This window comes from Vicia villosa, linkage group LG4, assembly GCF_029867415.1.
Source record: "Vicia villosa cultivar HV-30 ecotype Madison, WI linkage group LG4, Vvil1.0, whole genome shotgun sequence".
Lineage (NCBI taxonomy): Eukaryota > Viridiplantae > Streptophyta > Magnoliopsida > Fabales > Fabaceae > Vicia > Vicia villosa.
The window spans coordinates 177,782,930-177,798,937 of record NC_081183.1 but is presented as its reverse complement, the minus strand read 5'-3'; the positions used below and the strand labels follow the sequence as shown (position 1 = coordinate 177,798,937).

The 16,008-nt window shown below is 35.2% G+C and overlaps 1 protein-coding gene across 1 annotated transcript; it reads right to left on the bottom strand.

The window, feature by feature from the left end:
- Positions 1-9,781: 9,781 nt before the first annotated feature.
- On the bottom strand, positions 9,782-11,662 carry LOC131600406 (glucan endo-1,3-beta-glucosidase). The gene is made up of 2 exons (XM_058872572.1): positions 11,470-11,662; positions 9,782-11,392 (listed from the first exon to the last, which is right to left on the bottom strand). Exons 1-2 carry the CDS (start codon positions 11,546-11,548, stop codon positions 10,338-10,340), a joined length of 1,134 nt encoding a protein of 377 aa, XP_058728555.1. The 5' UTR covers positions 11,549-11,662; the 3' UTR covers positions 9,782-10,337.
- Between the last annotated feature and the right edge of the window lie 4,346 nt (positions 11,663-16,008).

The following is a 16,008-nucleotide window of genomic DNA, read 5'->3' as shown; positions in this document are numbered from 1 at the left end:
CACACGTTCGAACGATCGTGCTAGCATTTCGTCATAGACTGCCCCACATCTTAGGCAGAGAGCAACTTCAGTGTTTTCTTTGTGGCATCTGACCAAAAATCCTACCAAGCTTTCCTCCATCTTTGGGTACAGTTGTAGTAGGGGATTTGGCTCTCTTCCTGGGTGTTCTCACCTTTCGCGTCGAACCCTTTCGAAGTTGGCTTCGACCCTTCGATTCAGCATGATCGAACACCTTGGACACATCCATTGCTTACCACCATTTCTCTCGTGGCAATTCCAGAGATATTCTTTGAGGCTTTTGGTTCTTGGAGGAACCCATGATATTTACAAAAACCTCTTTTCTTCCGTTGTTCCAACGGAGGAATTTTTGAATTTGGAGGTAGTATCATTTGGACATCTTTTACCAATAAATCAAATATTTCATCACACTTGGTAATGTCGAATGTATAAGTTTTCTTAGGGAACCTATCATTCTTATCGTTTTCTACTGGGTTTTTTCCATTGGCAGGATTTAGCAATTTGCAGGCGTAAGGTGGCGCTTCTTTCAATTCAGCTAAGTCTATTTCGACCTCTTCAGGGCTATACGAGTCATTGAAAGACTCATCATCAGCGTCCTCGGCTTCGACGTACGCTACTCTCTCTTTCTTATAACTTTTATTCGCCCTGACTTTTTCTGCCTTCAGTCGTTCGACTTGTCGAACCCTGTCTGCTAATTGGGCCATGTCCCTAAGGTATTGGGTATCTAGTTTCTTTCTTATTGAATAATCTAGACCACCTGCAGCCATTTCCACAAGTTCATGCTCTGGGACTGTTGTAAAACACCTTGATTTCAACAAACGGAACCTATTTAAATAATCATCAATTGTTTCTGTGAATTTTCTTTTAACACTGGCCAATTCTTTCAAACTTATCTTCGTTTGACCCATGTAGAATTGCTCATGGAAAAGCCTTTCCAAGTATGCCCATGCATCTATCGAATTTGGTGGCAAAGTAGTAAACCAAATGAAGGCATTTTTTGTCAGCGAACTAGGGAAATATTTGATCCTTAAATCCTCGTTTCCCGCTAAGTCTCCTGCTTCTGTCAAATATCTAGCAATATGTTCCACCGTTGACTCATTAGTTTCGCCTGAAAATTTTGTAAATTTGGGTACCTTAGTGCCCCTAGGCAATTCTGTCTGCATGATATAATCTGATATAGGGGATGTATAGTTTGGACGTCTAAGTCCAGTACTAAGGCCATTATTAGCCATAACCCTTTCTATCATGGCAGTTAAGTTATTTTCTGTAGCCAGATTTTCTCTTCTGACTCTTTGAACAACCTCATCTGGGTGTTCGTTCCTACCCACAATCCTTAATCTGGGTTGCTCCTCCTCCGTTTCTTGTCGAACGGGGACGGTTCTTTGATTTGAAGCTTCTAAGTTAATTATTGGAGTTCCTTCGAACATCTCTGTTCTTCGTGAGGGGCCTACATCCCTAGTGGCTGTCCTAGATGACGGAACTATGTCTTGTACACGTTCTAAAATGGGCCTCTCTTCTTGATTCGAAGGTTGTTTGTCTTTCCTTTTAGGTGGTGTTATTCCCATGAATTCTGCCATTCGATTCATTTGAGATGATATCTTTTGGAAAGTCTCCATGTTTTCTCTATTTGTAGTAGTAACATTTGCCATTAGTGGGCTTAAAACTGAAGTCAATTCTCTGGCCAAAACCCCTACCATATCATGGTTGCTTGCATCCATTTCTTGTCGAAATGCTGCTTGGTTATTTGTGGTAAAGTGAGGCATCTGGGTAGAAAAACCAGTGTTATGTGCACTTCGACCCACTGAACTAACATTCGGTGAAAATGTTGCATTGTTAGTTGGGGCATATATAGGTCCTGCCCCTCGTACGCCTGTTCCATATGGGTATGGCATTCCATATGAACTATTTGGTCTCCATTCGAAAGCAGAATTCATGCCTTGACCATGCAAATTATTTGCAGCATTTGTCGAGGCAAACAATACGTCCTCTGCGCTTGTGGATGAGGGTGCGGTTGTCGACACTGAAACTGGAATAGTCCCTGAAGGCCCTGTATTATTTTCAGGCAAAGCCTGGGAATTATCTGCAGGTCTCGATCCATTTGGACCCGTTGCATCTTGTATTCCTTGAGTAGAAGTCGAATTTGCCGCTCCTGATCCTGAACCTTGTGGGGGATCTTGATTACCCCCTGCACTGGCCGTAACGACCATTTTCCTGTTGTACCTTCGTTTGGGAATCGGTTGTGCACTGTTCTTTAATTTACCGTTCCTAAGGTTCATACAAGATCTTGATATTGTCTAGACAAAAATAAAGCAATTGATTAAAACAATCTGCTTGACACAGTCCCACTGGGCGTGCCAATTTGTTTACGGTGATTTCCGGTAAACAACCGCTAGTCTTCCAAACTATAATAAATATGATTTGGTTACTCGCAGGATCGACTAGATTGATCCTAGGACACATAGTCAAGAAGATTGTCATCAACGTTCATTCGAACCATATTCATTATTTGTCTTCTTCAATAAGCGTTGTTCGATTAAAGAACAAATAGTCTTGACAATCACTTTGTTATATATAAATGTGACTTCAGCGAAAAGATAAGTAACATAACATAGAAAATTAAAAGGACTATTGAAACGTAAAGAATCTTAAACTGCAGAAATGTAAAAGACTTTGAAAGTAAATAACATGAAAGTAATTCGAAAGTAAATGACATTAAAGTAAAGATACAGAAATGTAAATAGCAAGAAGTAAACGAAATGCAGTAATTATGGAAAATATTTAAAAGCAAAGGGTAATACACATGTATTAAAATGGTGGTGTCATACGTACATTTTCTCAGCGAACTCTCTCTCTTAACGCTTGATACTTGAGTAAATATGTGAGTGATTTGTACAAAATGAACACACAGAATCCTAACACTAAGACTCCTATTTATACTAGTTTCGACCTTAACGGTCCTATACTAATCTGCTGCCACGTTTCTCATAAGGACTTCTAGCGATGCCATCTGTTATTTGGACAGTTACGAAACCGTCTTCGAATTTCAAATCTTCCCGCCTGAGTCTGTCTTCGACGCGTGGCAGTGTATTAAACAAACACTACGAAAAAACACGCTAAGTAGTAATACTTGAATATATTTACAAATTTGTCTAAGTCCCCGAAGACACATACTTTTCACTAGCTTTCAGTATTCATTATCTTCATAGCGAACTTAGAAATCTTTACTCTCGAAGCATGACCATCAGTAGCCATTCTTTTATTTTTAAGGGATGGCCATCAGTAACCATCTTTCCTTCGATTTTCTACTTCTTCGAAGGATAAATAATATAAAACGAAATCTTCAGCTAACAGAAGCGTAAAAAACCGGATAGCGTTTCAAATATCAAGCAAGTTTACAATGAACGACACAATCTCAAAGTTTTGAAAATGGGCCCTCGGTTGGAAATGCAACAAATTTTGAAACTATTAGGCGATAACAAATATGTGTCAAGCTTCCGAACGTCCGAGGACAAAGTTACGGTGCGTGATATTTTTTGGACTCATCCCGAAAGTATCAAATTATTCAACACATTTCCAACCGTTCTTGTCATGGATTCGACATACAAGACAAACAAATATAGGCTTCCTTTTCTATAGATAGTTGGTGTGACCTTGACGGACAAGACTTATTCGGTCGGGTTTGCTTTTTTGGAGTGTGAAAAAGAAGAAAACTTTACATGGGCTTTGAGAATATGCAAGTCTTTGTTAGTTGATCAAAAGGTTATGCCAGACGTCATTGTCACCGACCGGGACAATGCTTTGATGAATGCGGTTGATACCGTCTTCCCGACATCGACCGCGTTACTTTGTCGGTATCACATAACTTGCAACGTGAGAAGTAAGTTAAAACCCGCGGTTGGGACAAAAGATAGGCCGGATGAAAACGGTAAAGTTATCAAAGCCGGTGTTGTGGTAGATAGGATAATGGCGGCATGGAGGGAAATTTTAGATGCATACTCCGAAGAGGTGTATACCGAGAAATTTTAGATGCATACTCCGAAGAGGTGTATCCACCATTCTTGACAAAGTCAGAGAAAAAGTTGTGTGCGCTTGGATAAATCGAGTTAGACATCTTGGTTGCACCACGACTAACCGAGTTGAATCCGCACATGCGGTCTTCAAGAGGTGGTTGGGTGATAGCAAGGGAGATTTGTGTCGGGGATGGGACACCGTGAACCAAATGCTTGAAAATCAACACAATGAAATTCAAACATCATTCGGTCGGAGCAAGACGGTTATGGAACACCGGTATAAGGGCCAAATTTTAATCTCCCAATTGATTTACAACATATTCCGATCGGGTTTGAATTTTTTGTTTCATGAAGCGAAGCGGTCGGAGACCACGGGGCCGGATAGTTCTTTATGTGGGTGTACCATTAGAAAGACATACGGCCTTCCATGTGCTTGTATACTTTCAATAAAAAAGAAGTTGAATTCACCAATACGCATGGATGAGGTAGCCAACCATTGGAAGAAACTTCGTTTTGATGATTTTGACCCGCCGAAAGAAAATGACTCCAAAATAACCATCTCCGACGAGTTGGAAGTGATAATGGAGAAGTTTGCTAAAGCGGATGACACAATGAAAATGCACATAAAAGAACAATTGCGAAAAATTACATTTCCGAAGACCACCGATTTGAAACCGCCATCTCAACCGGTTAAAATGAAAGGTGCACCGAAAAAGTCCAAAATTACACAAGAAAACACGTCAACAAAATGATCTCCTTCCTACTTTGAACATGTTGATGCATCATTCCCGGATTCATCGACACCGAAGTCCAAGTGTAGTGGTAACAAAGGAGCCCGTATTTCGAAGTCACCCCGCACACCGCCGATCAAAAAATCACCCATTGTCTACATTGATGAGATGCCACTTTTTATGCACAAATATATCGATAACATCGTTGATGTTGGAGGCGACAGCAATTGTGGATATCGGGCTGTTGCGGGTTTGCTCGGTAAAGGGGAAAATAATCACACTTTAGTCCGACGGGAACTTATTGCGGAGTTGACTTCGTATCAGGACATCTACGGCCGACTATATGAAAATCAAGAAAAGTTTGCGAAAATTCATGATTCACTTGTTCCATCACTTACCGGTATCGCTCCGGTTTCGAAGTGGATGTCATTCCCCGATATGGTTCATCTAATAGCAAGTGCATATGATATGGTGTGTGTCAATTTGACGAGGTATGGACTAAGTGAGACTTTCTTTCCACTTCATAGTCGACCGCCATTGGACGCGTCAAGCCGCATCATATGCATCGGGTATCTACGATCGCGGCACTTCGTCCAAGTGTTTTTGAAACCGGGGTGTCCTATACCGGCTACTTCTTGTCAATGGACGACACATCGTTCAAATGAGGCGGAGACTTGGCCGGATCCTTTCGTTTTAAGAATGGCGGAGTTTGAAGAAATGATGAGCCAAGAGCGCGAGCAAAATAGAGAGCGGTTGAAGAACATACCTATTTTGGACTTAGGATCCACCGATTGATTCGGTGAATTTTAGTTTATTCCGGATTGTTTTTTGTTTGTAATGACCATTTTTGTATGTATTGTTATTTATCATGTAAAATCGGACCGATTCAATACATATATAATATGAGTATGTTTTATGTCATCATTGTCTAATTTATGTCTATTTTGAATTCCTTTTGTATTTTTTACACTAAACACTAAGCAATCAACAAAATGCAAAATTTACATCTGTTTCTGCATAATTCGGAAATGAACTTCCGAAATATACTAGTCTGCCTCCAATTTTCGGAAGTTCATTTCCGAAATGTCCACTGAGCAGGATAAGGTTTGTTAGGCCATCATTGCTCCAATAAGTATATAAATACAACACACTCTTCTTCATCCTATTCACACCAGAAAACACAAATGACACAAACCTACCCCCACCTAGCATTCGTCTACTTCACCACCGGCTACCCGATGTCGTTCCAATTTTGCTTCTCGCGCGACACGCCGTTTGCGGAGTTGATAACGTCGCTCAACACGCTATTGCAATATCCCGAAAATCGAAAGGTTGTCAAGCTCGAGTACCGCTCGCCATCGCTTAACGACGAGGGAGACATTGAGTTCACACCTTTTGAGATCAAGAACGACGAAGATTTAGCGGTTTTGTGGACAAAGTTTGACCGATTTTCTTCGAAGGGTCCGATCGAGTTGGAAGCGAAACTTCAAAGAACGGGGGCCGACGTTATCAAAATGTTGACTCATCCTCACCTACCCGTGTTTAACAATATGTAACTTTAATCTTATGTAATGTGATCGATGTAATCTTCATCCGATTAAATAAAGCGAATCGTTCTTGTTTGTTATTTTTCTTCTGTCCAGACCTTATTTCGGAAGTACATTTCCGAATTCCTCCAAGGGGGGTGAATTCGGAGATGAACTTCCGAATACATCAATTTTTTGAAAAACAACTTTATTTCGGAGATGCATCTCCGAAATCAATATTTTTCATTAAAATATTCACCTTTTCGGAGATACATTTCCGAAAACACCTTTTTTTCAATAAAAGTACGTTTTCGGAAATGAACTTCCGAAATAAGGGGTATTTAAGTAAATTCACCAGAGGTGACCAAGAAGGTTAGGAGGTGGGTAAAGAAATTTCCAAAAATTAAGGTATTGGAGGAAGACGAGGATTCACGATGAAAACTTTGTAATGTCCAACAATCTTCCCTTTCTGATTGACAACAGGGTATAAGAGTATTCAGTGAGTGAGAAACTTAACCGAATAATTGCTTTGAGGCAGCAGAAGGTGAAGAATATTAATTGGAAACCGCCTTTACATGGATGGACTTGCGTGAATGTGAGTTGTTAGTAAGTCTTCCAAGGCATCTTATGGAGGACTTATAAGAAATCACAACGGGGGAATGATACAGAGGCTTCTTCAAATATGTAGGCTTATGCAATATCAAAATAGCTAAAGCTTGGGAAATCCAGAAAGGTATTAAATTAGCTATAAACAAAGGGTTCACTAGAATAGAAATTCAATCTGATAGCAAGATGGTGATTCACAAAATTAATAGCTAGAAGGTCATTATTGGTGCAACAACAGGGCTAATAAATCAAATTCGACGGCTGACAACAGGTGACACTTGGGTCAAATTCGTTCACGTTTTTCGAGAAGTCAACCGATGTTCTGACGCGTTGGCCAAACGAAGCTTTCAACATGATCCTGACTCTCTAGTTTTAGAATAATGTCCAAAAGATTTAGTTTCTTTGCTTATTAGTGACTTGGCAGGGATTCCTACTCCGCATGTTATTTCTATGTATTTCCTCTGTGTTTTGGCTAAGACCCTCCATTTTATAAAAATAAAAATTAAGGTATATTATTCTTGTGTCTCTTTAACAGATGTTATTTTATATATTTTTTTAAATTGCTTTTTAGTGAACTTTTTTTTATTAATTTATCATTAATTAGCTATTCCTAACATCCTAACAAGTTACTTAAAATTTAATTAGCTTCCATAAAAAAAAACTGCTAAAATAAATAAGATAAAATCGACAAATTTATAGTGCACTGTTAAACAGATTTTTGAATCATGAATAATATTTTAAAAAATAATTCAACTATATGTCAAATTTTATTATATTTGTTTAAAAAAATCGAGGACTAAAAGTCAGAAATAAGTTGATAGCAAATATTTAATTATAAAAATAAATAATTAAAATATATAAATTTAAATGATACGTAATACATAACCATGGCCGGATCTATGTTGAGACTTTTCTTTTTGTAGTTTCTAAAATTGTCGCTTCCCTGTTTTTATCGATTTTGTTTGATTTTGATTGATTTTCACTAATTTAATAGTTTATCCAATCCAACAATCAAATTCAAATCAGACTAATGACTCTTCTGATTTCCAATTCGACTGATTGGTCTAGTTCAATTTTTAAAACATTATCACCGCCTCTCAAGTTTTTCTCTCACTTTTATATTTTTTTTAATCCTTCATATTTGATAGATGATTTTAATTATAAATAATATTACTTTAAATAATATTATTTTTTATTTTCAATATAATTTAATTTAAAATTTATTTCAAGTTTAGCCACACTCAACTATATATTAAAATTAATTTGACGTTTGAACTGAATCAATAAAGTTTGTAAAATATTTTTTATAAGTGATTAACATTGTGGCTTAGTAAGCTAAATGTTTCAAAATAGGTAACTAAAAAAGTTGATATGAAAGTGTGCAAATCCTTTCTTTTCAAAAATTGGTTCTTAAGTAATTTTTTTCATTAATTTATCATTAACTATCTATTCAATTCATATGAGTAACTGTAACATCAGGAACATAGCTAAAAAAAGAAGGTTCATATACCAACAACTCAAACACTTAATTAGTCTTTTAACAAAGAGTGCACTTTTTCATTATTTTTTAAGTAACTTGTTAGTATGTTATTATTGGTAACTTATTTGGAGTGACCTCTCAGTGTTGTTGTTGATGATTGTAATTTGATTTAATTTTAGTTTAACAGTGAATAATGTATCCGCAAACACTCTGACACGATCTTCTGGCTTTTGTTCTTAAAATTTAAGACATTATAACCTTTATTAAAAAACGCTTCTCTTGTAAAATAGTATCGACATATTATAAGATCTTATCATCACACATCCGTTGATAATTGGACGACTTTGGCCCAATATGTTTCTAGGATGAGTGTATCTTCGGAATTATATTCATAAAACTTTCTTAAATGATTCAAAATCATGTGGATCGGACATTGACCGAAACAAAAATAGTAACGATCAACTTGTTAAATAGAGAAATATTTAATGATTTTCAGACCAAATGATCAACCATCTCATACAATATAGAAATTAAAATAATTTTTTAACCATAAAATTGATTTTGATAGATATTTGAGTTACATATAAACAAAAAGCAATTTCAACCCCCAAACTTTATTTTAACGAAAATTTGAATTCAGACAATTTATAAAGAAAAAATTCCAATCTCTTATCTATTAGTATTAAATTAAAATATATAAAAGAAGCTATATTCAAACATTTTACCCGCTTTATTTAGTTTTATATCATGACTTTTATTTTTTTAAATAATTAAAATTAATTCTAATCACTTAGAATGAATAATTCTTTAGTTTCCAAAAGTAGAAACTTTTTTTGTATAGCTGCCATTCCTATGAGTCTGCTGCAACTAAAAGTCCTTTCTATTTTAAACATTTTGAAGCTGACTGTCAAATGTCAACAAACAGTGTCTTCTCAACCACTTTTAATAACACTATATATTCTTCACATATTCCTCTCATTAAGACCAACCTTATAACCAAAAATCTTCACATACCAAGTTTTTTTGTTCAAGTTTATTATTTCCCTTTGTAATGTTTCTTGCTCAAATGAGTATTCCAATCACAATTGCAGATCAATGTGTGATGCTTCTGGCTGAGATACTCATTTGAACAAGCAGTGTTACAAAGTGGGAAGTTGTTTTGTGGTCAAATTGCTTAGTGAAAGCTCTCAATCAAGTAAGGACACATTTTTTCTCTAGTGTTTTGATCTATTTCATCATAACTTTGTATTTTCGAAAACTCTAATTTTAACAAACGCATATACATTTGTCTCGTTGTGTATTTATACACTAGAGATGAATTACTGACACAGACATTAAATACGATACTTACACATTAATGCTAATAATATATAATTTGGTAAAAAAAATTGTTAAATACAATTACATGTATCAGTGTCAACACGGATTGTATAATAGACATATATAGATCTTTAATCAGAAGTAGCTCGTGGTCGGGTGTCATATACATCCTTTTAGCGGAATTCGAATGGGATCTAATGGCTTTAAATGCAATGCATGAGCATGACCCTCCCATTTTAATCAAATGACCCAATATTCTGGCTCATTCAACAATTACTCATGAATTTTGTTGCTTGCCTCAACTTCTTGGCCGATGAAATAATCGTTTGGATCCACGTCTGATTTTATGGAGTCATAGTGAAATTTTCACATAAACACTGAAGCTTCGATTAGTAGCTTCGTGAATTTCTCGGTGATCATGCATCAGGATGCGGAAATTGATTGGAAAAAGTGGATCCAAACAAGCTTCAATAAATCCAAATCATTAAATCAAACATTTGAATCTAAAGAATTTTATATTTGATCAGGGGGCCATTCAAATTGCATGATTATGGCCCATATGAGATTTTCTGGTTGTTGGAAGTTCAATTCCAACCGGTCAGGCTTTTTACAGGCTTGCTAGAAATGGACAACAGGGCAAGAAGATTTAAGCCCAAAAACCTATCAAGAAGTTCAAAGCTATCATTATTGACAATAAAGCTTTAGAATGATTGTTAGCAACATCTACATTGTTTCTCATTATAGGGACATCATAGACAAGACTCATATTAGGCCAAAAAATCCCGAAATTTCTTTCGCATAATGGACCGGGCTTTAGATTTTCATTAAACAAACCAAAAACATAGGTATCAAAAGTCCGGTTCGGCATGAGAGGTGTCCCTTCTCCAGAAGTAACGTGCCTTATAAGATTCCCATTGTAATCAGAAGCACTCTTCGTGTCAACACCAATTTGGTCCGAGTCGCCCATCGAAGGCCATCCCGTTTCGCCAATAACAATTTCCACATCCTCAAAGCCCAAAACTTTCATTGCTGAATAAACAGCATCAAGTTGTGCATCAAACATATTGGTGTATTTTAGGTTAGTGTATTCATCAAAAAACCCCGAATTCGCACGAAAAACCACAAAATCTAGGTTGCTTGAAGTACAAGCAAAAAAGGGGTAAGGGTTAACAATGAAAGGTGAATTTGAATCTTTAAGAAACCTAAGCATTGGTTTCAATACATGTATATCATAGCCTTGTCTAAACCTAGCACTAGATGGTGGACTTGAGTTAGACAAAATACCTAAAGAATGTGGTGTGGACACTTTTATAAAACTGTCTAATGAGGCACTTACAAGGGCAATGTGTAGGGTTTGCATGGCAGGGACAAGGCTAGTAATAAGAAGTTTGTTAGCCGTTGATAAGACTTCATTTCCTACTAGGACTCTTACAATGTTGGTTGAAGGGATAAAAGGTTGGACATTAGTTTTGATCCATTGTTGAGCTAAGGTTAAATTGGTTATATTTGGAATTTGGTCATTAGGTATTGTTATGGTTATCTCGATTCCGGTATCGGCAAAAGCATGTAAGATTTCATGGTTTGCATCAAAGATTCTCACCTTGTTAATTATGGTGGAATGTAAGAGAAACTTTGCAACTTGTGATGGTGGTGGAAGATTGTTTGCTATTGTGCCATAATTAACACCAATTCCATGCACTTCTGTAAAAAAATTGCAAAATGAAAAAAAGACTAATGTAATCAAATGATGAAAATTTAAGAAGGTAGATAAAGGTTACCTTGGAAAATAGTTAAAGCAAGGAGCAATAAAATTGCATTAGGTGTTGAAGTTAAAGATATAAGAGATGTTTTCTCCATGGTTTTAGAGTTGATAAAAAGGAGTGATGTGGATGGTGGTGAAATGAAGGAACCTGTGTGTATGAAGAAGTATCTTTGAGATATGCTTTGCTTTGTATTTGGGGGAGTTCTTGCTGGAATATGTCTCATGACTGAAACAAAAGTAAACAGGGAAAGTGTTACTTTTAGTTTAAGATTAAGATGTTGGAATAATATCTTTCCTTGCTATGATGGAGAAGGTCTGTCACATCTTAGAAAGGCACTTCCATCAAGCAATCTTTGTCTCTAGATCTAACAAATATATATCATCCAAAAATCGATATTGTTAGATTGAATACAGTGAAAGTTCACAGTTGTGTACCTGAATTTTTAATGGTTATTATATTTTGTCTATAGATAAATAAAGTGTCTCGAATTAACTTTGAAATAGCTTTTATTTATATTTATTTGATAAAAAGTAAGCTTATTAAATTTTTTTTAATCAAAAAATGTCATTGTTTGATGAGACGAGATATAATGAGACTTATTTATTAAATAGTTAAAAGCAAACTTATTTATTATTAACAATATTTTAGTTGTGGATCATAGAATTTGCCAACAATGATAGCTCAAGCTTTACCATTTTACTAACAATTCAAATCAAATGCTAGTTAGATCGGAAAAAAAAAATTCAGGTTAAAATTAGGATAGGTTTGACATGACAAAATTAATTTCTTATTAATACTCTCTCCGTCTAATTTTTTTTTTTTATTTGAGCAATATGCGGTTCAGAAGAAAATGATTAAATGTGTTAACTTTAATGATTAAACTAATATCATTTACTAAAATACTCTTATTAATTATAGTTAATAGAGTAGTTGAATAAAGTGAAAGTTAATAAATAGGAGTAAAATAGTAAAAATAATAATAATAAATATTACATTTGTATTGTAAAAGGACAATTATTTGAGACATAAAAAAATATAAATGAAACACTTTTTATGAAATGGTGAAGTAGCTTACAACTTATACATTTGTATAGTTTAAATAGAGTTGCTTGACAGCGTTTTTCTCACGAGTTTATAGTATTTTTTACATGTAAAATAATAGTTTATTGAATTTGAGTAATTGGATCTTTTATATTTATAAGTTAGTAATCTACTCTTTTTATATTTTATTATGTATATTTGTTGTAATTTTTATTTTAATAAATTGTCTTACTCACATTATCATGATGTTTAGAGTTTGTTTTATTTCTTTTAAAATTATTTTGGCTATTGAATTTCTAAAAATTTGAAAATGTGTTTGTTTTATTTTTTATGATTAGTGCTATGGAAGAAAAATTATCCCTTTGAATTGCAAAATTGTTTCTAACATATCGCCTATCACTTTGTATGTTTGAAGATTGAAATTGGATCATAAGCAAGGGGCATTGGCTTTCTTTATTTTGTTTTGGTGAGCTTGATTTGATGGCAAACTATCAAATTTAATTTGTTCACTGCGTTAATCCCTCCGTTTTTTATTATAAGTCGTTTTAGAAAAAAATTATATTTTATTATAAGTTGTTTTACAATTTCAATGAATCATTAATACTATTTTTTTTATTTTACCCTTAAATATTTATTATTCTCTTTCTTTAAATTATTTTAATTTATCTTTCCCATACAATTAATCAATAACAATTTAGTAAAATCTTTTAGAATTTCTCTATTTCTTACAATAATTATTATTTTTCTTAATATGTGTGAAAATGCTAAAACGACTTATAATAAAAAACTAAGGTAGTATTAGATCGGGTAAATTTGTGTCTCCGCGTTCCAAATATAAACATCGTATATGAAAGTATTTTATGTTTAATCATAAAGTCTCCAAGGATCACAAGATCCGAGGACTTGCCTTAGTTAATATTTCGGAAGCACCATATTAAGAGGAGTAATGCTTAGTGGAGCTTCATCATGGGATCTCTTAGTTGAGGGGGTCTATTCATAATATTTGACCGCATTTATGTTCTCACGAGAACGAAAACATCACTAATTAGATCATACATGGAAAGGGGACCATAATCAGCAACTTTCTTTAATTTCAGGTGCTTGAACTCCTTTGGCATGACGAGAGGAGGAATATTTCCGGACTTACCATCGACTTTCTCTCCAATCGTAATGCCTTTCATGCAAACATCATGGCGATAATAGATGCCACTGACTTTCTTAAGTGTAAGCTCTTGTCGGAATGTTTTAGAAGGCGATGTTAAGATGATATATGAACCTACCTAGGTTATCAGTAACCAACTACCAGGATCTCTCAAGGTAGATGATTCACCGGTTCTCTGCAAATAGTACTAGAGGGTCTCAACAACTAGTTTGTTCCATATTCTCCGAGAATAGTCCTAATCCTTGAAAGAATATCTGGACAGGTTCAATGAGGCGACCACCCAGGTGACCCACCCTAACTAACAAATGTTTGTGGGAGATTTTTAGAGTTTCCTAAAAGTAGGGCATTTCAATGAGTTTCTTTCCCAAAATTCTATTGACTCCTTGACAAAGATTATGGTGTATGTTAGGTGCTACATAAAGGGAGTAGAAAGAAACACAGGAAAGAAGGTTGGAGACGTACAAACATGTGGCGTTGGGGGATTTAATTTCTCCCAACAATAGTGCAAGAACCATTACACGTCATCTGTCAGCGACTTGGTGATATTTAAACACAATGAGAAGTCAATTGAGAAATACACACCACTCAATACCAGGAGAGAGAAATTTTGGCATGAAGTACTTCACACAAATTTTATTTGGCCTCCTTCTATGCAAAGTAAAGGGCCACCACACAAATGAACATTGTTAAAATTATATTTCTTATATTATTATGAGGTGAAAATACACACATATATAGGTCTAAGCCTCCTAATCAATCTCACTAATTAAGAAGAAGATATACTTAGGGAAGAAAGATTTGATACAATAATATCCTAATCGATACTACTAATAAAAGTAATATATACTGAATAATAATAAAACAATATATCAACATTCCTCTCAATGTGGTGTATACATCATAAGCATCCATCTTGTCACATATGTAAGTAATCTGAGGTCTTCGAAGAGATTTTGTAAAGAGGTCAGCAAATTGATCCTTGGAATTAACAAATGAGGCTCTTATGGTCCTTGTGGTAATCTTCTTTCTAAGAAAGTGACAGTTGACTTTGTCTTTTCATGAAAACTAGATTGGAGGAGAGATGCAAAGCTGATTGGTTGTCACATACAAGTTTCATAGGGCCGACTTCAAAAAAAATTAAGTTCTTGTCATAAATGATTTAGCCGCAAGAGCTTTCATGTGGTATGGGCCATGGCTCGATACTCAGCTTCTGTACTTAATCGAGCAACGACCATTTGCTTTTTGATTTTGCATGAGATTAAATTTTCACCAATAAAAACTCAATAACCCGATGTAGAACGTCCATCGCTTGCATCTTCTATGCAATCAACATCTGAGTATCCAATAATATCAGTGGTGCCTTTATCACAAAAAACAAGTCCTTTTCCAGGTGATCCTTTGAGATACTTAAGGATTTGAATAACTGCATCCTAATGGTTGTCACACTGAGAATTCAATAATTGGCTTACTACATTGACTGGAAAAGATATATCAAGCCTAGTTAAGGTAAGATAATCCGGCTTTCCTATAAGTCTTCGATATCTTCCCGGATCAGTATATGGCTCCCCCAAATTTACAATTTGTAAAACATGTTTCCTAAATATCAAAAGCATATTTCCTTTGATAGATAACAATACCTAACTTTATTTGAGCTACCTCAATTTCTAGAAAGTAACGAAGAGGACCCATATCCCCTGTCTGAAATTTTTGAAATAAGTGTTGTTTTAAAGCTTTGATACCCTTAAAATCATCACCTGTAATTACAATATCGTCAACATAAACAACTAGATAAATATATTAATTTAAGGAGCAATTGGTGAAAACAGAGTGATCTGATTCACATCTGTTCATTCAAAATTGTTACAACACTTTACTAAATCTTCCAAACCATGCTCGAGGTGATTGTTTCAAGCCATACAAAGACTTGTGTAATTTATATATGCGGTTACACTCCCCTGAGCAACAAACCCATGAGGTTGCTCCATGTAAATCTCCTCTTCCAAGTCACCATGCAAGAATGCATGATATCAAATTGAAATAGAGGCCATTGTTTCATGGCAGCCATGGCTAGAAAGAGTCAAACAGATGCAACCTTCGCAACAAGTGAGAAGGTATCATTGTAATCTTGACAGTGGACTTAAGTGTATCCTTTTGTCACTAAGTGAGCTTCAAATCGATCTACGTGTCCATTAGGATCCACCTTAACATTAGATATCCACCTAGAACCAACAATAGATTTTTCAGGTGGAAAAGGAACAAGTTCCAAGCATGATTAGATTCTAAAGCTGGCATTTCATCAAGTATCGTATGTCTCCATCCTGGATGGAATAAATTTTCCTGAATAGTTTTAG